This window comes from Heteronotia binoei, chromosome 21, assembly GCF_032191835.1.
Source record: "Heteronotia binoei isolate CCM8104 ecotype False Entrance Well chromosome 21, APGP_CSIRO_Hbin_v1, whole genome shotgun sequence".
NCBI lineage: Eukaryota > Metazoa > Chordata > Lepidosauria > Squamata > Gekkonidae > Heteronotia > Heteronotia binoei.
In genome coordinates, this window is record NC_083243.1 from 30,921,740 (window position 1) to 30,945,946 (window position 24,207).

General features: G+C 44.8%; 1 protein-coding gene across 9 annotated transcripts in view; it reads right to left on the reverse strand.

Annotated features, from left to right (window-relative positions):
* EML1 (EMAP like 1) overlaps positions 1–24,207 on the reverse strand; it is a 216,436-nt gene that overhangs the window by 93,010 nt on the left and 99,219 nt on the right. For 3 of the 9 annotated variants that reach the window (XM_060263012.1, XM_060263014.1, XM_060263010.1), the window contains exon 1: positions 13,694–13,784. The exons of 5 other annotated variants lie outside the window; for them this stretch is intronic. In XM_060263012.1, coding sequence (XP_060118995.1) covers positions 13,694–13,763 — 70 coding nt within the window. In that variant the 5' untranslated portion in view covers positions 13,764–13,784. Of the gene's footprint in view, positions 1–13,693; positions 13,918–24,207 lie in introns of those variants that run through there. One more of the 9 variants, XM_060263013.1, reaches the window with a different exon arrangement.

Genomic DNA, 24,207 nt, shown 5'->3' on the forward strand with positions numbered 1-24,207 from the left:
TCTGCGGCCATGGTGTTGTCAACGCATCCATGCCCTCTGCCTTCGGGTGAAAAAATCGTGTGAAGAAACTTCGCAGCTTGTTGTTGAGATGAGATGCAAAAAGGTCTACTTCTGGCTGGCCAAACTGGTCTACTATTAGTTGAAAAACATTCATGCTCAGCGCCCACTCTCCTTGACGTATCTGTTGGTGACTGAGCCAGTCTGCTTGCACATTGGAAATGCCCTTCTGATGGATGCCAGATGAACTTGTGCCCATGTCAGCAGGATTGAAGCTTCCTTGAGAAGGGTAGATCTGGAGCTTCCCTGCCTGTTGACATATGCCTTTGCAGATACATTGTCCGGCCTTACCAAAACATGGCGGTTGTTGATTCTGGAGGCAAAATGCAGCAGTGCCAGTCTGATAGCTCTTAATTCCAGCACATTGATTGGAAGCTTGGATTCCTTCTGGCTCCAGGTGCCCTGGACTGGAACACTCTGACACGTGGCTCCCCAGCCCGATAGACAGGCATCTGTATATATTTGTATCCACTCACTTATCCAAAATTGTTTCCCCTGATTCAAATTGGTGATCTTCGTCTACCAACGAAGGTTGAATTTCAGCTTCAGTGGAACCTTTATGGAACAATCTATCTTCTTCAATATATGATACTGAAAGGGACATAAAAAGCTTTGAAGTGGTCTGGCATGGAATCTTCCCCATTGAATCACATCTATTGTAGAGATCATCAGACCCTGCAGTGTAGCTAGTGTTATCAAGGACGATGTCCTGCTCCTGAAGAGGCCGCCTCTCTTATCTTTTGAGCTTTCTGAAGAGGGAGGTGACTCGTGTCTATGACAACCCCCAGGTGTTCGAGGCAATATGAAGGTTCCAGGGAACTCTTTTGTGCGTTCACCCAAAAACTGTGACTGCAGTGTCATGATGGTTTGGTTGGTGTCTGACCGAGCTCTCTTCTGAGAAGGTGTTCTTATCAGGCTGTCGTCCAAGTAAGGATGGATGTGTAGCCATTGCTCCCTCAGAAGAACCACTAAATTGACCAGCACTTTGGAGAACACTCTTGGGGGTGACGAGAGACCGAAGGGAAGAGCTCTGAATTGAAGGTGTTGATTGAGATAACAAAAACGAAGGAATTTCCTGTGACCAACAAAAATCGGTATGTGGAGGTATGCCTCTGTTAGGTCTATTGAGGTGAGTAGCTCTCGAGGCTGCAGGGCTTCTGTTATTGAACAAAGTGTTTCCATTTGGAACTTCTTTGGAAGGATAAAGGTATTTAAAAATTTTAGATCTAATACTGCTCTCCAATCTCCTGTCCTTCTTGGGATTGTGAAAAATATAGAATAGACTCCCTTCCTCTGTTCCTCTGAGGGAACTGGTTCTATTGCCTTTATATCCAAAAGATGCTGAATGGCTTGAATCGTACGTTCTTTTTTGATTGGATTTGCACAAAGTGGTTGGGTGGGATCTGTTGAAATTCCAACTTGTAACCATTGGTGACTATCTCCTTGCACCAGGTGTCTGTAGTTGCATCCTGCCACTGATCTTGGAAGTGAAGGAGACGTGCGCTGACCGGAATTGATTGGAAGTAATGCTTTGTTTGGTTTGTTGTCCCTGTCCATCTTTTCTGACTGTTTGTTTCCAAAACTGTTGAATCTGATGGAATTGTTGTGCCGAAATGGCTGCTTGGTAGAGTTCCAGGAAGATTTTCAATTTTTTGGACGAAAGCGTGGTAACGTGTGTTGCACATGAAAGGAAGACTGGTATCCTTGTCTGCTGTCCTGTTGACGTAAAAATTTTGGCATTGCCTTCTTTTTGTCTTTGATATCCACCAAGATTTTGTCCAGAGCTTGACCAAAAAGCTGACCTCCATGAAATGGATAAGACATCACAATATTCTTTGAATGAGAGTTGGCTGACCAGGCTTTCAGCCAAATAGAACGTCTGGTTGCTGTTGACGATGCTATGGCCCTTGATGCAAAAACCATAGTGTCAAGCGTGGAGTCTGCTGAAAAAAGAAACCGCTTTCAGTATTCGGTTGGCTCCCTCCACTGTACGATGGTCCTCCTCTGGTACCCTTGATATCAGCTTCCTCATCCAGATGATAGAAGCTCTCGCTATCATGGAGCCGATTGCCAACACCTTGAGAACCTTGGCAGAAGCCTCATCTGCCTTTCTTAACGCGAATTCTGCTTTCTTGTCGATGTGGTCCTTTAGGTTGCACTGACCATCTTCTGAGACCAAGCCATATGTCTGCAGCGCTGCTACAGGCGCATCAACCAGAGGAATCTGTACGAAGCTATTGGTAAATGAATACAGCTGATACAGTTTCTTTAAAAAACTTGGGTATTGTTTATTGGCAAATGGTTTTCTCCATTCTGCCCTCACTTGTCTCTCAAAATATTTAGGAAAGGGAAAGGCTTTTGTATAGGATGCTTTTGGGGGAAATTCCATGTCTCCTTCCTTGTGTTTAACTTTTTTGCTTTCCTCCTCCTCATCCTCCACATCTGGGTCATCGTGGAGCTCTAGTGCTGTAAATGTTCTAATGAGTAAATATTGATAATCTTCTGATTTAAAGAACCTCTGTGCAGGTTCTGGTACATCAATAGGTAGATCTTCCTCATCAGTGAGGAATTCCCCCTCTTCCTTGTCACTAAGCTTATCAGATTGATCATCACCTTCTGAGAGGTCTAGATCTTGTTCCACACTTAAAGGAGTTGTTTGCTTCTGAGCTGCCTTAGTAGGCCATTTACCCTTTCCCTTAGGCCTTCTTGGTGGGGATTGCGAGGAAGAGGAATGGGACCTACACCTCTTTTTGCTGTGTCTTTTCAAAACTGCTGCATCTTCTCTCTCATCTGGTCTCTCAGTACTGAGAAAAAATTTTGAGGCAACAAAATAGGCACCAAATCCTCCTGGACAGTACCTTGAGAAGCCACTGGAGGTCTACTCCAGAGGAGGATGTAAGAGAGGCGCAATGGCCAACCATGAATTGGGCCCCTGTACTACCTGATTTTCCTCCTCCTAAAACGCCTGGCTCTCGTATGTCTCACCACCTCCGGCGCTCAGGGGACGATCCTGCCTGTGTGCGCTCTGCATACCACTGCTAGCCGGGACGTCGTCAGCGAAGCGGCCTGTTTTGGCGCGCTTTTTCTCTCTGGCCACGAAATGGCGGCTTCGTCGAGGAGGTCCGTGGAAGCCTCTCCTGGGTCTTGCTGGCTCCACTGGAGTCCTGGGCGCTTAGGGGCTCGCACTCTCCTGCTGACAGGAACCCATCATCTTCTGAGTGCCTCATGCAGTGTAGCCCGTGCCTTTCTTCAGCCCTGGTAAGAAATTGACACGGGGCAATAAAATGGTGTTCGGGACGCCTTCGGGTGATCCCTCACAGACCGACAGTGAGGTAGGCCCAGGGAGTGACAGCAAGAAGTAGAAAATAGACTAAGAATAGTTAGGAATGAAAACGAAGCAGTAGTGTAGTGCATGGAGAATTAAGAAGATGGATGGCTGAATCCTAAGCTCGATGTTCTCCCTGCAGAGGCAGGAAAAGAACTGAGATGTGGGCTACTCCTAACGGAAGGAGGAAGTTGAAAATTAGTCCTGCCTCCCTACTGATAGATTGGGAATCACCCACAAGGTGGCCTCCGCCTCAGAGGGAGAATAGCGGACCATGCCACATTTCATTCTTTGAAAGTAGTGTGGTGTGGACAATCTCAGTTAATTGTCAAAGTAAACTCAGTGAAAACATATAATTTATTGCCTTATCTAAAATGTAGAACAAAGTGCACACTGGCTTGGATCCAACAAGGCACGAGCAGAAACATAAATGGTCTGAGCGCAATTCCACTTGCACAAGATCTGCTGGAACACTTAGAACTTTGATCATGACAAATTACAGGGCCCAGAAATTGGTTGCAAAGGTCTTGCGTGAACAGAAATGCAAGCGGGAATACAATATGCTTGATTTAGTGCAAGAAGCTACTACTCTTTTTCTTGCATTTCTATTCAAGCAAGAATCCTACCAAGCACGTGGGACTTTTCACTGCATCCAAATCATTAGCTATGTATTATATGCACATTTCATATTTAATTCTGTAAATGCTGTAGTGTGTCTGGTCACCTGATATATCCTATTCTCAATTTCTCCTTTGTCCATAGATGAAATAATGCTTTAGGTATGTGGTGTCCCCAGCAGCTGGTTTGCCTCTGTCACCCTCCCTTGTGGTGCTCTACCTGGAGAGGCTCTCCAGGCCTCTGTGGATAACTGTTGTTATACCCAGACCTTTTCCCTAAGGAAAAACTCAGCCTTAACACCAGGCTCAGCATTTCCTCATTCCCCCCTCCCTGGCCTGATCTGAGAGCCCTCCTCTTCTTCTCTCCCACCTGGTCTGTACTCCACCCCACCCCTCTCATCCTTCCCTGATCCATCCAGGGTGTACTCTTTCTCCTTTCCCAGGTCTTTAACTGAGAGCTCTGGATGGCTGCCAGAGATTCCCTGTTATGGTGTGAATAGGCTGCTGGTTCTTTGTCACCATCTGATTACGTCATCAGCAGGTGACTAGCAGCTGTTGGAGGAGCTGGCTGTTGCAAGGGCTGGCTTCTGGGCTTCCTGATCGGTATGGTACCCAGCAGTGAGGCAGAGCATTGGCATGACTCCATCACCATACCTAGTGAATGAGACAGATCCAGGGCTACTGCCAGGGTAGAGGCCAGGTGAGGGGCCACACCTAGACAAGGTACTCACTGAAGTCATACAAACTAGTAGTTCCCAATGACAGCAATGTGTTGTCAATATCAAGCTTATTTTTTTCCACAGTTCAATGTTTCCATTCCAGTTTCTGTATTTGTGGGAAACCATGAACCTTGGCTCTTTATGGACCTGCTACCAATAAGACATGCAAGATGTTTATTACTGATTTGTGAGCGTCCCTTGTCACACAAGCTTTTCAGTCAGAAAGTTCAAGTAGACATCAGATACGGACATTTCTTATTTTGGTTTTCTGTACCCTGCACGCTTATCACATTTACCACACGCTCAAGAAATAATTGACGTCAGGTTAACCCCTAATGAATTGAAAACTTTAAAAAAAGATACAATATACAGCTTTTTGTGACTACAATTTATTTTTGGGGAGGAAAAGTGGTACATTTTCTGTTTCTTGGCATGATGAAATGATTAATATTTAAATAACTTATTGAAGATCAGACAAAAATGTGACTTCCTTGCAAGGATCCCATGCTTTAATTTACAATTCTGAATGTTGTTTTATTCATAACTGAAATACTGATTTTCCACCCCCCTACAAGCTTCAACACCAGGCTCCCTAGTGGAGACTAACTTCTGTAGAAAAATTTCCCATATTTGGATGTGCAATATTAGCCTAAAGTATTAACGCAGAAGAGCATGTTTGTTTTTGGAAAGCTACAATGAACCCTGAACATAATGCAGTCAATGTGTAGGAAACGAGTTAGAACAGTGTCTCTTCCATGGGGGTGGTCTCATTTTATTGGCGGAAGCAATGCACATAAAAGCAAATATGGAGACTTCACTGAATATTAATCTCACAGAAACAGTAACTGATAAATGCTTGTAACCAGCTAGTTTACAACCAGCTTGTAACCAGCTTGTACAGCTAGCTTACACACTTTGTGGCCACCAAGCCCAATGCGCTCCACCAGCCATGTACAGACACAATAATTAACTGATTATTATAATTGTATTGCAATGGGTATAGTATAGCCAGGAGATTGTCTGGCAGCTTGAAACTCTAACTCTTTTTGTGGCGAGCTATTTTGGGGGGCTGAGAGCACTGTGACTGACCCAAGGTCACCCAGCTGGCTTTAACTATAGGAGCAGGGAATCAAACCTAGTTCTCCAGATTAGAGTCCACTGCTCTGAATCACTACACCAAACTGACTCTCTAGCCAGATGCAAGCTTCACTCACTTTGAAGTTCCAGATTGGTAGCAACAAAACAGATTTATTGAACCCCTGGCAGTCCATCATACACAGGTGATAGATTGTATCTGGCAGGAAGGGTCAGTTTTATAATCAGTCAGGCAAACCTGACCTTTTCCTCAGTGCTAGGACTTTATAATTAGAATTCCCAGTGGACAAAAACTGGGGCCAAAGGGTGAATAGATGTGATCATCTTGGAAAGAAAATAAAAAAGAAAAGCCTGAACTATTTACATGAAGTTCCTAACAATTCTTAGAGCTACCTGAAGTGACAAGGGAGCTACTCTTATCACTTCTGGGCAGCTGTATGAATTGTCAAGAACTATGTGATCAGAATTTCATTGAAGCAACAGAGGCCTGGCCTTGTTTTGCTTTTTAATTTTTCTCCTCAGACTCACACTAGCTGCCAGACAACCCAAGTTTACAACATTAATTTAGTAAAAGGTACCTCTGAGCATATGCAGAGTAGCTTTTTCTCTTCCTCCACAGAGTTAAATTCAACATATTCAGTCAGATAGTTCAAGCAGACATTGTACCCAGCATGCTTATCACATTTACATCCTCTTGTTCTCCATTTTAAGATAGCTATGAACTACAGACATGGAGCTTTCTCAACATTCCCTAAAACATCTTTCTATGAAGAGCCCTTCTTGATCAGGCCAGTGATTCAGCCAGTCCAGCAGTCTGTTTCTCACAGCTTCCAATGCTCCAGGACAGGGGTGGCCAAACTGTGGCTCAGGAGCCACATATGGCTCTTTCACATATTTTGTGTGGCTTTTGAAGCCCCCACCTCTCTGTCGGCCAGCTAGGAGAAAGCATTTGTGTTTTTAAATCACTTCTCCAAGTCAAGTAATTTGGCAGCTTGGAGAATGCATTAAAGTTAAAGTTGTTTTATTTTCACCTCTCCCTCCCTCCATTTCCCTCCCTTCCGTCAAACGTCTGCCATTCATGCCTTGAGGCTCTCAAACATGACATTTATTCTCTGTGGCTCTTACTTTAAGCAGGTTTGGCCACCCTTGCTTCAGGACCACAACCAGGAGCCCAGACACCAAACAGTCCCCCCTCCATTGTTGCCTCCAAGTCCCAACAATACCTGATATTCAGCAGCATATTGCACCTGAATACTGCACCTGAACATGGAAGTATCATGTAGACAACATGACAAATCACCACTGATAGATCTATTCTCCATGAATCTGTCTAAAATCCCCTTTGACAAGCATCCATACTAGTGGCCATAATTAAATCCATGGGCAGTAAATTGCAAAATATAATGATTCACTAAAAGGAATGCTTCACTTGTCCATCCTGAATTTATCACCCATCAACATCATCAAGAGCCTCCAAGTTCTACTGTTTTGAAAAAGAGAGGTTAGTTTCAGATGTCACACTAAGTTGAGGCTACAAACTGTACATGTTTGGCTTATGGAAAAAGAGTCTAAACTCTTAAAGACCAATACGCTAAAAGTGTATGGTTTTTTAAATCAACGTCAAATGTTTTCTCTGATGAATTACAAAATGGCCTAGGACTAGATCTATAAAAACAAAGCTCGCTAACAGGTCTACTTGCTAAAGGTCTTGAAAGCTATCCTTTAAATTAACCCCAAACACAACACTGTATTATCACTAGATCACATTTATTCTGTTCCACAGAGTACATAAGTCTCACTTCAGCTCTTCTTTTGAGAGAGAGAGAACATCAAATGTTTTTATGTTAAAGGAATAACTTTCTGGGGGGGGGAGCCCCATACTCACCTCTCTGTGTAAAATGAGCTTGAATAAAATATGCAAAAATATCCACAAATGTCAAAAGACCTAAGAACAGGGAGACATCATGCCAACTATTTTAAACCTCTACAGTAGAGTCTCCGCTGAAATCAAATGGGAGAGTTAAACATATGCTTGGTCCCCTCCTGTTGGGAGCAAAAGGCTTTAGAGCCCTCCTCGGTTTTGGCATCTACAGCAGATGTACAATTTATGGTTATCAATAAAAGCTTTCTGTCCAAAACAAAACAAATTTGGCAAAGCCTGACAGGCAACGGTAACAGATTTCTGACTCTTTCTTCCCAATAAAGAATGTAAACCAGGAAGAAAGCTATAACCATCTGCAGGCCCACAGAGAATAGGACAAATAGGGGACCAGAGCTCAGCAGAAAGATGCAGTTTAAGGAATGGGGGAGACATGTTCGGTCACCAGCTCTTGCATGTGTGATTGAAGGATTTTTAAAAAACAGTTTCATTTACAAAGGCAGCACCAAACAGAGTAAGAGGCTGGGAAGTTGCTCAGGCCCTGATCTGTAAGTATGAATAAATGTTTTCGTTCATTTTCCACCACCTCCCCACTCACCCCCAAAAATTATTTCTTTGGCAATATCTTACATTTTTTATTCTATTAAATTCATTCCTGCTGGAACTCAGAATAGAGTATGTGGGATCATGTACACTGGTGGGGAGCCAAACACAAAATCTGCACCAAACTAACAAAATTTCTGTGGCCCTTCAAAATACCTGGTCCATTCCATCTATCATGTCTTGCTATGGGCCACAGAGAAATGTTACACCGCTGTGTAGTGGTTAAGAGTGGCGGGCTCTAATCTGGAGGACCAGGTTTGATTCCCCACTCCTCCACATGAAGCCTGTTGGGTGACCTTGGGTCACTCATGGTTCTCTCAGAACTCTCTCAGCCCCACCAACTTCATAAGATGCCTGTTGTAGGGAAAAGAAGGGATTGAGATTGGAAGCCATTTTGTGACTCCTTAAGGTAGAGAACAGTACGGCATAAAAACTCTTCTCTTCTTGTTGTATTTGCCACTCTCATCCTGACTAGTACCCAGGACTTTTTTTGAGTGCACAGAAACACGGTTCCAGAGAGCTTGGTCTATAAAGAAAGCTTTGTGCAAAATAATGGTGATGTCAGGGGGTGTGACCTAATATGCAGATGAGTTCCTGCTGGGTTTTTTCCTACAAAAAACTCCCCTACTAGTACCCACGTTTTAGAGTCTCTCTGCAGACGTTGGGAATTGCTTGCGATCTGATCCTTTGCATGTTATCTCAGAAGTATACCTTAATGAAGCCAAAGGGATTCATCCTCAGGTAAAAGCTGAAACCCTGTGCAGGCTTATCTCTCTATCAGACATAAGGTACCTCAGGGTATTCTCTCTTTCCCCTTTCTGTCTTTTCTCCCCACCCCGTTTCATTGAGTATAATAGTTGATAATTGCAGGCACCCTCCCTTCCTCCTGAGGATGAACTCATGCTGAAGACTAAATATTGCTGAGTTCTAGGATTTCTTTATGCTGCAGGAGAGGAATTCCTCAACTGCTTATGAACAATGCAGTTGCACTACCTATTATAGGGTGGGCAGGCATGGGCACAAGGAGGCGTTACACCAAAGTCTTTCATAGCTCAGGATATCAGAGGTTATTACAGACCACCAGCTGCACCCTGATGTGATAGGAACATTAATCAAAACTCATAATATTTAGAATTTTTTAAAAAAAGCATTTAAGGGGCAAGAACTCCCAAGGCCCACCAAACTCCGTAAATGTGATATAAAACAACTCAGGATTCCTACACATCTCACTTATATGTGGTTTGGAGACCCTCCCCCTGCTTCAGGGTCATCAGCAAATGTGGGGGGGAAAGGGAAATGTCTGCTGGGCACTCCATTATTCCCTATGGAGACCAATTCCCATATGGTATAATGGATAATTGATCCACAGGTATCTGGGGCTCGGGGGGGGGGCTGTTTTTTAAGGTAGATGCACCAAATTTTCAACATAGCATCCGGTGCCTCTCCTCCAAACATCCTCCAAATTTCAAAAAGGTTGGCCCAGGGGGTCCAATTATATGAGCCCCCAAAGAAGGTGCCCCTGTCCTTAACTATTTCCAACGGAGAGAAGGCATTTAAAAGATGTGTGGCCCCTTTAAATGTGATGGCCAGAACTCCTTTTGGAGTTCAATTATGCTTGTCACAACAACCTTGCTTCTGGCTCTACCCCAATGTCTCCTAGCTCCACCCCCAAAGTCCCCAGATATTTCTTGAACTGTACCTGGCAACCTTACATATTGAACTGCAATTGTTTTATTATGTTTTGATAGTAATGTGATCTCTTTACTGCTTTAGTTTATATATGGTCAGTAGCTTTGTTGTCTTTGCAAATTAGATATATAATCTAGAAGTGATAGAGGCCAAAGATTATATATTTTGCATTCAGAAGCAGCAGGCATTTTGAGTATGTCCCTCCAAAGGGACATAAAAGACTTTGTCTTGGAGGGCCATTAACAATTGGGAACAGATGGACTGATATAAGGCACTTTCAAATGGATTCTCATTGTATCAAAAGGACTAAACCAGAACAAAAGTAAGCAGATACATACAAGATAGGAGTAATATTGTTGTTATAGCATTTCCATTCATACTCAAACTTGGATTGGAAGGGAACCAGCAGACAAGTACCAGAGATTGTACACTATGAGCAACAAATCCACAGTATTAAACGGCATATATCTCCATACCTACAACAGTCATCTTGTTATGCCCTGCCAGTAACACTGCAAAACATTACTGCTTTTGGTGGATAGCTGTGAGTTGATGCTGACAGAAGGCCAACATTGCAGGTACCTGATAAAGCAATTCACTCCAATAAATTATGTTTTTCAGTACAGTCCTTTCCCCTTTCTTCCACCAACAATCGTTAAGGATAAAGATCCTACAGACCTATCCTTCTTACTAAATTGTTGCAATTCCAGTTAAGTTTTTCTTTGTCAAAAGAACACAGGTGGCTGGAAGACAGAATGGTGCAATCAGGGCCTTTTTTTTGCAGCAGGAACTCCTTTGCATATTAGGCCACACACCTCTTGTACTAAAAGCCCTGTAAACTCTTGGAGGATTGGCTACATCAGGGGTGTGTGGCCTAATATGCAACGGAGTTCCTGCTACAAAAAAAAAGCCCTGGGTGCAGCGGTTAAAATGCAGGACTTTTCTGTCAGGAAGTTCACTGTGTGATCTCAGACCAGAACTCTCATTCTAGCTGGCTTCCTGGGGTTGCTCTGCAGATAAAGTGATGGATGCGAGAACCATGTATGCTGGGCTTCTTAGGAGGAAGGGTGGCATAAAACATGGTAGTCACATTGAGTCATACAGTCCTGTTTAAAGAAACTAGAGAAAACAAAAGTGACAAACCTGTAAAGCAAGGTTGACAGAAGAAACAGAAAAAGAATCTGGAGTTCCTGAATCATACTCCCAGCAGGAGTCCCTAGATTAAATTTAGCAGAGACTTCCATGAATGAAGTACCTTTGAAAAGCTGTCAGACAGGACTGTGATATGGGAGGGAGATCTCCACATAAAGAAGCCACACAATTGATATTAAGAATGCAAATTTGTTCCTTTTGAACATGCAAGAAAATAGTTGAATGCCCAAAACCGTAAAGTTTAAAAACAATTCCTTCCTTGCCCATTAGTTCCGGTAATTCCAGAATACTAATCTTCACCATTAAAGTACATTCCAACATGTATTGCTCTCTTTTCTTCCTTCTCTCAGCACTGCAGATTATTTATTTCAAACATTTATATTCCACCTCTCCAGAGATCTGCTTGATGTGAAGATGAACCTGCTCAAAAATAACAATGTCCTTTTTTCACAGCCAACATAAAATCTTGTCTATATCTCTTGTCTATCCAGTTCATCCTGGTACACTTTAATTGCATTTCCTCTTTTAGCTGAGCTAAATATATATGCTAAAGAAACTGCCCCAAACTTTTCATCCTTCATAAAGCCTCCAAGTCAAATTTCTCTTCACTTCCCCGCACCCCTAATGTCTTAATCTGGTCTCCATTCATATCTTCCCACCTTCTTTCACACCATTCTCTATACTTGGAACACATTCCAAAAGTTCCTGCCAGGCTGTGAAGCAACCTTCACTCTCTCAAAACCAGCTCTGTTACAACGTACACGTTCCCCTTAATGTTGTTTCCTCATGGGCCAGAAACTGTACATCTCTATTATCTCATCTCCTCAGGGAAGTAACTATGGGTCCAGTTCTACCACATCTTATCAAGCCAGCTAATCCTGTTGAAACTAAACACACGTTAGAAGAGCGTGCACGAATAGAGCTACTCTGGCTGCCTGTGAGCAAAGAAAGCCATAGACATGAAGAATGATACCTCAGAAACGCTCATTAGCTAATGTGCTTCAGTAAGTCCACTATTATGGGGCAAAATGCCTACAAATCTTGCAGAAAAGCAGACAGTTTGATCGGCAGTCATTACTGCTTGTAATATATCAACCTCAGTAATAATAAAAAGGGATACAATCCAGAAATTCTGCTCAGCTACAGAGCTAGTATACATTACACAGAGAGCTGTCTTGCCCACAATATAAACATTGATTGATAGAACCCCATCTTTTGTCTCTGATTTAGTAGAATAGCTACCTCCCTGTTCTCTAATTTAATGCGAAATCTAATAACATAGAACGCAAACACAGCATTTCACACTTAACACTATCCCACCCTTTCATCAGAGGCAATTAGATTTCATCTAAGGATAAAAGCTTTGCCACACTGCATTAAAGTTTTGAGGTACATGCTACAATTTACAGTCAGAATAATTACAGTTGGTAGAGATAAATCCAATACTCTTAAGGTCTGTATTAGAAAGCCAAGGTGTTATTAGACTGAATATAATTTCCTTTAAGTTTCCTTTTTTAAAAAAAAATATCCCCTTTATGTTGTCTTACTGGCAACCCATACCCTTAAGGTCATATTACTATATATATCCAGTTAACCAATATAAATCCTAGTTACAGAAGTGACCCCACCCCATCTTAACTTTTACCATAAAACTTTACTTTCAATTAAACATCACTTTGTCAGACTGCCATCTAAACCATCATGTCAGTTAACTCAATCCTGAAGAAACGGGCCATAAACTGAAGAACCAAGAAAAGGGCAGTTTTCCCCTCCATTTCCAAACACACTTTGGGTTTACTTTAAAAATAGCCTTCCTCTACGAACCATAAATCTTTCTCTTTGTGTTCTGTCAGAAACACCACCAGAAATATACAAAACATCAGATATCAATTTAAAAAAATAAATAAATCACAAATTCCTGAGAAACTGCCAAGGCTTCCTCTTATCCCCTCATTCAAAACCAAAACGCCTGTAAAAATGAGAAAAACCAGGCTTGGAGCAAACCAAGCAGGGGTGGCCTCCACACTCCAACCAGACCCAGAAAACAGCATTGGCTCCCTCCATGCACAGAGTCCAGTGAGTTTTCACTTTCCACTCTGGGTGCAAGCAGAATACATCTTTTATTACACACGTCTGTGCATTCCTGCAAACCAGGGGGGAAAGTTCTCCACAGCAGTACATCAGTTTACACGCACGTCGCTAGAACAGGAGAGAGAAAAATCCCCCCTGCCTTGCTGTCAGCCAAAAGGAACTAGTTTTTTTTCCCCCTCTAGCTCTCCTCTTCCTCTAAGCCTCCATGGTTCAGAGCCGTATTTACTGGAGAAGCCTCCAAAAGGCCCTGCCTAGTTCGTGCTTCCACCCAGAGCCAGGAGAAGACTTCTTCCTCGCCAGCTTGGCGCTGCACCCGCGCTTCACTTGCAAACAAGCCGCCAGCGAAGAGTTGCAAAAGGCACCTCACTCGACCCTCAGCGGTTACTCTCCAGAGTCCTCCCCCACCCATCCACAGCAACCCCGTAGGCATACGGGGAGGACGCGGGACTGCATTTGCTCTCCTTACCGTTGCAAAACTGCAGGAGCGAGGAGGTGTCATAGAGGCTGCTGTAACTGGAGAAGCCGTCCTCCATCATCCTGAAGCCCGCACCCTCCCCCCTGCCTGGATTTTTATCCCCCCACCTTGGTCCTACTCTAGTCTAGGCTAACCCTTCTCCCCCCTCCAGCTCGGGCAGCTTCTCTCCAGCCTGCCTTGCTCGCTCGCTTGCTCCCTCGGTCTCACCCACACACACTGAGCCGAGGCGAGCTGAGCTGAGCTGGGGCCGGCCTGCTGCCTGCCTCTGCCAGTTGCCATGGCAACGCATTCACTCCGCCGCGGCTTGGGCGGCCGCCGCCGCTTCTCCTCCTCCAAAGGGGAGTGGGGAGGAGAAATGGGGGCTGCTCCCCTTGAGGAAGGGAAGAGGAGCCAGTGCACCCACGCCCCCCCCCTCCTGCTTGACTGGGGAGGGGCAGGCCGTGAGAATGGGGATGCTACTAAGACATGGCAGCACCATCCCCACCCCCCCTTCTCTGCTGATGGTGGGTGATGTCACTGCTTTGGCTCTCTAAATTTAGGATGCCCGCGAAGGCAGCGGGCATGGCTCTGGATAGAGATGCATGGCATCTTCCGGGGGGGAGGCGGGCAGAGATGCAAGTGGGTTTTTTAAAAAGCGAGAGAGAGAGAGGTGTTATGGAGCTGTGGAGATAAGAAACTGCCTTGCCCCACACCAGACTATTAATCACTCTTCCCAAAGCGGAGAAAAGGCAGCGGGGAGCCCTGAATGAGCTACTTGGGTTGAGAGGGGGGGGGGGGAGGCTGCTCGTCCCTCGGAACAATGGGTATGTGGGAGATCCATCTGTCGACCAGTGAGCAAAGCAAAACACAAAAAAAAGGTCCTTAAAAAAAATAAAAGGAATTACACCATTGGAATGCATTGGCGTCCCACACAGAGAGGGAGACAGGCCCAAGGCCTGGTGAAGAAACACTGGGGCCGGTGCAAAGAGCTGTTTTCTTCACTATAAAAGTGTGGATGGAGGGATGAAAGGATGCCCCAGGAATGAAATGGTAATCTCTGGAGGCAAAGGCCCTGCCCAATTCAAACAGCCCTCCAAACGCTTGAGGGATGCGGGCAAAACACTTGGGAAATCCTGTGCGTGCTCTTTTGCATGAGTTGTGCTTTCGAAGGAAGAGGGGTTTGCAACCGAGCGCCAAAAAGCCTGGCTCCTAACAGTGCAGTCCTAAACGAAGTTGCACCACTCTAAAGCTACTGACTTCAGCGGCTTTAAGAAGGGCGTTGACTCTGGTTAGGATTACAACCCGTCGCGCGACTGGCTCGTTGTGGTCGATAATGTGCTAATTTGGAGGCATGCGGTATCTAAATCATTGATAATCCCACCCTTTCCCCAAGGAGTTTAGAAAAGCATACATGAGTCCAGTGTTCCTTCTAAACGGAGTTAGCGTGAGCTAGCTCGCAGATTTTTACCTCCAGCTCACAGATTTTTGTCTTAGATCAGGAAGGATGACACCAGAGCACACTAAATTATGCAGTAGCTCACAACTTTGATGCCAGTAGCTCACGAAGTAGAACTTTTGCTCACAAGATTCTGCAGTTTAGAGGGAACATTGCATGAGTCTCCCCCCCGCCCCATCCTCGCAACAATACTGCCGAGGTTAAGCCGACAGTGCCTGTGGTCAATACGTTTCATTAGTGGTCTTGAACCTAAATGTCATAAAATCTGAACCCCCCATCACTCTAGCATGACTCTTATTTAAAAACCTAATTTGATTTAACAGTCTCAGAAACTGTAATCTCTGTGTCCTGGACAGAACGTGCGAACGCATGAGAAAAATAAAAACAGCGCTCCCAAGCACGTGTAGAGCGCCTTAACAGGGAACGTACAGCCAAACTTGCCACCAGAGTTCCTCTGAAATGAGAATACCGCTCTCGACTTCCAAACAGTCGTGAACCCGGCACCTCTTCGACTTTCCGGGTATTAGCCTCGTAGGAACTGGAAGCCGCCCTTCTAGCTTCAGGATTAAGCTACACCCCTAAATCCTGGCTCTGCCCCTCTGATCTTAACCTCTTCCCGGCTGCCTTGCGAGCCGCGAGGTTGGAGTTACTCCCTAGCCCCTCCTTTCGAACCATAGCCGAGGATCTACAAAGGGTGAGAGTTTGGGAGGACTGTTTGGAGAGGCGCCTAAAAGCAGGAGGAAAGAAACTGAAAGGTGAAATCACGTCCGCCGGATTTCGAGTATGGTCCGGCAAGAGCAAGGAAGAAGTGAGCAGCGGGTGATAAGGGAAAGCTAAACAAATCGGGAGGGAAAGGCCTCCGCCCATTTCGGATCTGGAGCACAGCCTGCTCCAGCTGCTTCTGGAGGCGGGGACGCTGAGCACATGCAAATAGGTAGGAGGGGCTGGGTAGAGTCACGCGGGGAAGGCTGGGTCGGTGTCGTAGAAAAGGCTTTTGGAGCACTAACCCGGGAGGGGTGTGAGGTTTGATTCGAAGCGCCTCCTCCTAAATTCTGGCCAATCCTCTCGGTTTAGCGGGTGTGGATTCTGTCCCAAATGCCGATGACTCGCTTGAAGGCAGGTCCTTAAGAGGCCCGACTTCTGAAGTGTCCGGGATGGCTCACTCGAGAAGTGTCTGAAAGATTCCCCTCTCTTTATTAGAGATGCGGAAAGGAGGCTCTTCTCTTGACCCTTAAATGGCTTCCACCTGGAGGTTTTTGTCTACCTCGGCTTCTAAACCAGCACTTTAATTAGAGCTTCCATAGGATAGAATCATCCTGTTTCCTGCTTTTCCCCATTTGCAATATGCGGCTTCCCAAACCTGCTTTTCTCAGGTGTGTGGGTTTTTTTGGAAAGAACTGAGCATGTTAGCAGGTCATCCAAAGGAATGGGGTATATTTTCCTGCCTTTCAAAGATCCCACCCACATCCTTGACAGATCTCCAATCTGCCATGGAAACTTGCTGGGTGATTTGAAAAGGGAATTGAAAACAAATCAGCCAGTATCATAATGCCCCTGTATAAATCGATGGTGCGGTCTCATTTGGAATACTGTGTGCAATTCTGGTCACCGCACCTCAAAAAGGATATAGCATTGGAAAAAGTGCAGAAAAGGGCAACTAGAATGATTACAGGTTTGGAACACTTTCCCTATGAAGAAAGGTTAAAACGCTTGGGGCTCTTTAGCTTGAGAAACGTCGACTGCGGGTGACATGATAGAGGTTTACAAGATTATGCATAGGGTGGAGAAGGTAGAGAAAGAAGTACTTTTCTCTCTTTCTCACAATACAAGTGTTGGACTGGATGGGCCATTGGCCTGATCCAACATGGCTTCTCTTATGTTCTTATTTGAATCTGGGTCTCCCAGACTTGGCATTCTAACCATTGGACCAGCTAGCTCTGAAATGTGGGAAATGGTGCTTGTCAAGAGGCTGGCCATGGGAAACCAGTGGAAGCTTAACTAAGCGGTGTAACAACACTGAATAAAATGCTTTGGATCGGAGCTTCACAACTGCAAAAGATAGGTGTTTAGGGTAATCTTATGCACGTTTACTCAGGCTGTGTCCACACACACTAAATAATGCATTTTCCAAATGGATTTTGCCAGTTCACACAGTAAAAAAAAATCCAGTTGGAAAGTGCATTGGAAGAGCATTATTTAGTGTGTGTAATTGCAGCCTCAAATATTTCCTCCATTGGATTACACAACTCAGTGTGGGCATTGGATCTCAGCCTTCAGATTCATTACCACTGAATACATTTTAATTACTCTGTTCACCTTGCATTAATTCAAGGGCGTTAGGAGAGTGGCACAATTCCATCTTAGTGGCACGTGTGACAGTTCACATGTTGAGTGGAAAGGAGTCTGATCCATGGAGATAGTTCCAGGTGGGTAGCCATGTTGGTCTGACGCAACAGAACAAAGTTTGAGTCCAGTGGCACCTTTAAGACCAAGAAAGTTTATTTCTGGGGTATAAGCTTTTGTGAGCTCATAGCCAGAAATAAACTTTGCTGGTCTTAAAGGGCTGGACTCAAACTTTGTTCTGGTCCATGCAGGGCTAGCCCTGCCTCTAGGCAAACTAGGTGGTTGCCTAGGGCAGTGGCCTTCTGGGGGCTTCAAACTGGGCACCCCCCATGTGCCTCAGTGATATTATCAGTACAGGGGGGGGGGCGGTGCCAGAAGTTAGCTTTGCCTAGGGTGCCAGACATCTAGGACCAGCCCTGGATTCATGGGTTCAAAGAATCAAAGTGTGGCAGTTGTTCCACAGTACGGAAACATAGGAAGATGTGGTTTTATGCATGTCATACTGAGGAAGGGGTGAACTGAAGCCCTGGACACAGCAAAGCCCTTATCTTGTTTTGAATGCCACTCTGGACATTGGGATATGTAACATAATAACCACAGAGGCAGGTATTGGCAAACCATCTCTGAAGTCTCTTGCCTCAAAAACCCCGTGAGGGGTTGCTGTAAGTCAGCTGTGACTTGATAGCTCTTTACACACACACACATAATAGTCAAGAATGCTTTTGAACATCTGCTAGACATTTCCTCGAGTTTTAATGCAGTAGTCTTCAGCCCATGGGTTGGAACCCACAGGTGGATCACAGAGCCCATCTGGAGCTATCATTTCCCTCCTGCCTCTTGGAAGGATCCACTGAGGCTTGAGCAGAGAGACAAAGGGCACCACGGTCTTCGCTGCTCTTTGCGCAGCTACGGAGAAGAACAGATAGCATCACATTAATATCACCCAAATCTGGAGACTCTGTGACTTGGTCCGCAAGACAGTACACATCTGGGTGGTAGGGTTGCCAGCCTCCAGGTGGTGGCTGGAGATGTCCTGCTGTTATAGTTGATTTCCAGGCAACAGAGGTTGCTTCACCTGGAGAAAACAGCCACTTTGGAAGATGAACTTTATGGGATTGCACCCCACTGAAGTTCCTCTCCTCCCCAAATCCTGCCCTCAGGTTTCTCCCCCCCCCCCAAAAAAAATCTCCAGGTATTTTATTTATTTATTTATTTGGGATTTATATCCCGCCCTTCCCACGAGTGGCTCAGGGCGGCTTCCAACAATTAATCAAACTTAAAAGTAAACAATTTCAAATATAAAACAGTTAAATAATTTAAGCAGTTAAAACATTAAAACAGAGTAATTCAGTTTCCTATGAACAGATGGCTGGCCAGTTTCCTCAAGTTGTTATCCTAGCTAAATGTAGGCTAGGTATAGGCTAGCCGGAAGAGGGTCGTCTTACAGGCCCTGCGGAACTGTGTCAAGTCCCGCAGGGCCCTCACCTCTTCCGGCAGCTGATTCCACCATACGGGGGCCATAACGGAGAAAGCCCTTTCCCTGGTGGCTTTCAGACGGGCTTCTTTTGGCCCGGGGATAGTGAGGAGATTTTGTGTTCCTGACCTCAGTGCTCTCTGGGGAACATGTGGGGAGAGACGGTCCTTCAGGTAGGCAGGTCCCAGGCCATATAGGGCTTTAAAGGTAATAACCAGCACCTTGTACCGGACTCGGTATATCACTGGAAGCCAGTGCAGAGTCCGGAGACCCGGCTGGATGTGTTCCCACTTTGGGAGACCCAATAACAGCCGGGCCGCGGCATTCTGCACCAGCTGCAGTTTCCGGGTCCGAGACAAGGGCAGCCCCATGTAGAGGGCGTTGCAGTAGTCCAACCTTGAGGTGACCGTAGCATGGATCACTGTTGCTAGGTCGTCGCGCTCCAGAAAGGGGGCCAGCTGCCTTGCCCGTCTAAGATGAAAAAATGCGGACTTGGCAGCGGCTGCTATCTGAGCCTCCATCTTTAAAGAAGGCTCCAATAGCACCCCCAAGCTCCTGACCCTGTCCGCCGCCATAAGCGGCGCACCATCAAAAGCCGGCAGGGGGATCCTCCTCCCCGGGCCGCGGCGGCCCAAGCAAAGGACCTCTGTCTTCGTAGGATTTCCCAACCAGGAGCTGGCAACTTTATGTTCAGTTTGTAGTTCCTGCCCCACTTCTTCCCCAAGCTCTCCTGGTCTGCCACCCATGATCCTGGCCTTGGTAGACCTAGAAGTAATATTTCTAGTTTTCCTCTAGGGATGCTCCCCCACTTTCAGGTCCCACTTCTCCACCATTACTCTCCCCCCCCCAAAAAAAAACAAGGAAGAATGCTGGAAATCAATACAAGGTGTCTACATGACCCAGAAGTGACTTGGGGATGTCAGAGGTGACACTCTGGTTTTTGGGGCAAAATTCTGTGTTTGAAGCTAATTCTACCATAGAGTTTTTGCCCCAAAACCAGAACATTGTCCCCTGATGTCCCCAGTGTGCCCACATCATCTCTGGATCATGGAGGCACATGGCATTTATTTTTTTATGTTCTTCCCCACTCCTGATAAATTCACCCTGGATCCCACACCAGCTGTTCTGAGGGACCTGGCAACTCTATTCTCCCCTCTTCTATCACATGACTAATGTTACATGTTTGCAGTTCAATGGAAACCAGGTTTAAAATCTCAGTTTTAATGGGCCCCCAGTCCTCTGCGGTCAAAAATATGAACTCCAAATAGAACTTTTAGGTCACTTGGGAGTTTTTCTGCCTCTCTCTTACAAAATTAATGTAAGGATTTTGTACTTGTTACTTCATCAAAATGAATATTTGCAAGACATTGAGAATCTGAACAATACAATCCACAAATTACTTAAGCCAGCAAATGTGAGCTAATGCTAGGCTTAGTCAAAATGTTGGGTTGTGGCCCTAAGGCAGTATTTTAATGGAAAGCAAGAGCAACATTCATTTTTAATAAAAGACAGAAATCTGTACAAGAAGAGGAATGATAAACTCTTTAAGATCTGAATCAATGTCTTTTGTAATGATATTGGCCAAAATAGTTCACAAGTTATGCTGATCCTAGTTATGCTGATCCTACAATTCTGAGTACATTAAAGACAAGTGGATGAGATAATCCTGATTCCGCAGGGCATTTCCCTCCACAATCCCACTAAAATACATTATTTCAGATAAGGGGCTGATGGAATTATTTTTGCATTGCACTGAATATGACCTATTCAGTTTGGATTTCTACACAAACACCCTGTTCAGACACTTTATACACGAGTCACCAACATGGGAGAGTAATTAGCAGGCCTCAGATTCAGTGGGAGCTCACAGGAGCACAGCTCCTGAACCTTTCTGAGAGTTCCTCCTCCTCCTCCTGGGAGTTCCACCTCCTTGTCCTTTGAATAGTATATGCAGCTGCATAACAATCCCTGGATGAGCTCCACCACCTATTTTTCTACAAAATGACCCCTAGGTAATTAGAAAGCTACTTCTGATGCTGTGAAACAGGGATCCCCAGCCCTTTTGAGCCTGTGGGCACTTAGGAAGTTCTGATACGGGGTCACAGGCGCAACCACAAAAATGACTGCCACAACAGGCAGAGCCAACTACAAAATGTTAGGGAGTGAGGTCATGCATATCTCTAACAGTAGCTCTTTAACATGCCAAGCAGAAGCTCCGTTTAACACGTTGGAAATGAACATATTGTTCAAAAATATTTTCTTACATACATTTTCAGTCCTGCAGTGAAGATCCTTTTGCTGTGATGGCAGCTGCTGCAGAAGCAACTTTTCAAAACTCTGCACAACCAATGACATTTCCAATGGCCAGTCAGAAGCCCAGCTGGGCAAAGGCTTTACCTGACTCTGCCCACTTTCTAAAAACACTTGGTGGGCAGCAGAAAAGGTGTCAGAGGCTGTGATGGTGCTCACAGGCAAGGCTCCCTCTAAGCTGTGGAGTCTTGTGAACAAAAATTCTACTTTGTGAGCTACTGGCATTAAAGCTGTGAACGAGCGATTTGGCTATTGCAGGGGTGTCAAACTCATTTGTAATGAGGGCAGAATCTGACACAAATGAGACCTTGTTGGGCCAGGCCACATATGTCAAAATGTAATGCCAGATACCAAAGATATAAACTTTATAGAGGACACAGACAAACACAATTAAAGATTTTTTTTAAAAAAAAGAACCTTAAAATAAAACATGCTTAGAACATTAGAACTTGTTGGTCTTGGTATCTCTCCCATGGGATCCAGGGAACTGGGCAAAGGAAGCTCTGGCTCTTCCCTTCCTTCCCCAGGGGACCAGGAGGGGAAGGAGCCTCAGCCAATAGACAGAAGAGAGGCTTGGTTCAGTATCTCTGTTGTGCAGTTGAGAGAGCCTGGCAAAGCAAACTCTCCCCCCCCCCTTCCTCCCCAAGGGAGGAACCTCAGCCAGTAGAGAAAATAGAGGTTTTGCTCTGTGGCTCCTGTGTGATTGAGCAAGCCTGGCAAAGCAAGCTGTGATGCAGAAGGAAGCAAAAGAGGGAGAAAGGAGCAGATAACAGCCAGTTGCTCAGGGGCCTGATTCGGCCCGTGGGCTGCAGGTTTGATACCCCTGGTCTATTGCATAAATTAGTTTGGTCTGAGACCATCTTTCCTGAGTTAAGACAAAAATGTGTGAGTCTAAAAGACTGTGAGCTAGCTCACACTAACTCAGTTTAGAGGGAACACTGCTCACACAGACTCTACAGTCAGAAACCTGAACTCGGCAGCTAACAACTGCCGCAAGTGCTACTATTTGCTCGCAAGCTTATATTAAGTAAATTTAGTTCCCCTAATTCCGATGGAAGAATGAAGCTCACACGCTTTTCCCCTTGCTAATATAACTGCTCTTCAAAAACTCTGCCTCTGGATCAAACATTGCCAGAGCAAGTAAAGTACTGAAAATTACTGCAAGTCAGTCAGTCCCAATGAACAGTGCAATCCTATGCTGAGTCGCTCCCATCTAAGGACTAGAGTATTTATTTGTAGGATTGTCTTTGTAAGCTCTATTACAGGGTCTCCCAAAAATTCGGCCTGACCTAATTTGTCCCCGCCACTGTCACTAAATTAATGACCCCTTCTGAGATTACTTTTGTGGCATGAGAACCATCGCAGTCACTCCTTCCTACAAGTAAAAGTGTGCAGTCGAATTCCAAACAACTCATGGTGACCCCATCAAATTCCAACTCGGGTTTACAAGGAAAGATGTGCTTTGCCATTTCTTTCCTTTGCATAGCTGCCCTCATCTCCCTTGGTGGTCTCCCATCCAAATACTGACCATGGCTGACCCCGTTTAGCTTTTAAGCTCTGACAAGAACAAGTTATTTGGGGGCAAGGGCTACTATCACACCTTGCAGCCACAACCCAGCTGTTTCAAAGTAAGCATATGACACTTCTTGACAGGAGAAGTGCGTGGAAATCTCTTTTTCGACTGGGTGACACATTGATTCATATACTTATGTTCCACCGATGCAAAAAAACAAGTATGTGAAATTCGCTAGGTTGCTGTTTGTTGCAAGAATTAAACTTCCATCTAATTTGCAGCACTTTTATATACCCGGTTTTCAAGATAAGCAAACTTTCGTTAGATTCTTATCTCCTCAGTTCTTATTAGAAAGTTTCAAAGACTATATTTGCATAGGGAGTCTAAATCATTCCTGTTTCCAACCACATTGGCCTTGTGACAGTCCAAGACAAGGATAGGGTCGGCGAATGACAATATTCATGAAATATTAATTCCATAAAGCACCTGTGACACAGAACAGTGCTACTCTAGTTTTGTGGAGAACGAAGTTCGGAGCGGTCTGGCATTTGGGTAACAAAACTTTGAATGCAAATAGAGGCCAGCTGGTTGACTAATATCAGAAATTCCATCTCACAGGAAGAGAAAATGGCAGACAGGTGGTGAATTAACTCAGGTTGCACCTCCCAAGAATAATATTCAAAATGCCCAGCTACAGTTCCAACAGGTACTCACTTGATCTTTCATCAAAGGGTATTTTTATAAAGGGGACGGGGCTGCAGTATAATGGAATGGTTCAGGAGGCTGCTTTCATAAAACAAATGGAATGGAATAGAATCTGTTGCACTGTTCATGAGATGTATCATCTTGCCTTTTCTTCTGCTTTTCAGAGCCAATCAGGATAGACAAAAGGAAGTACTTCTTTACATACAGAGTGATTAGAATGTGGAATTAGCTGCCAGAAGATGTAGTGATGGCCACAAGAGTACACAGGTTTAAAAGAGGATTAGATAGATTCATAAAGAATAGGTCTAGCAGTGGCTTCTAGTCACGGTGACTGAGAGGAACTTCCACATTCAAAGGCAGTCAACCTCTGAATCCCAGTGCCAGGAGGCAACATTGGGGGAAGGTCTTGGCCTTTATGCCCTGTTGTTGGTCCTCCAGAGGAACTGGTTGGTGAGACAGGGTGCTGGACTAGAAGAACCACTGATCTGATTCAGCAGGGCTTGTCTTACATTCTTAAGTTTAATTTCTGCTTTGTTTATAGTGTGCCACAGTTTACACTTTTAAAATTTCCATTGTTCTCTGATTTTGTAATCTCATCCTGTGGTATTGCAAGATGGATGTCTTATGCTGCTTGAGCACATGGTTTTTAGATTTTATACTTTATCTCGAGTCAAAGCAAGAAAGGCGGACTATAAATAAAGTCAATAAAATAAATACATTTTCCC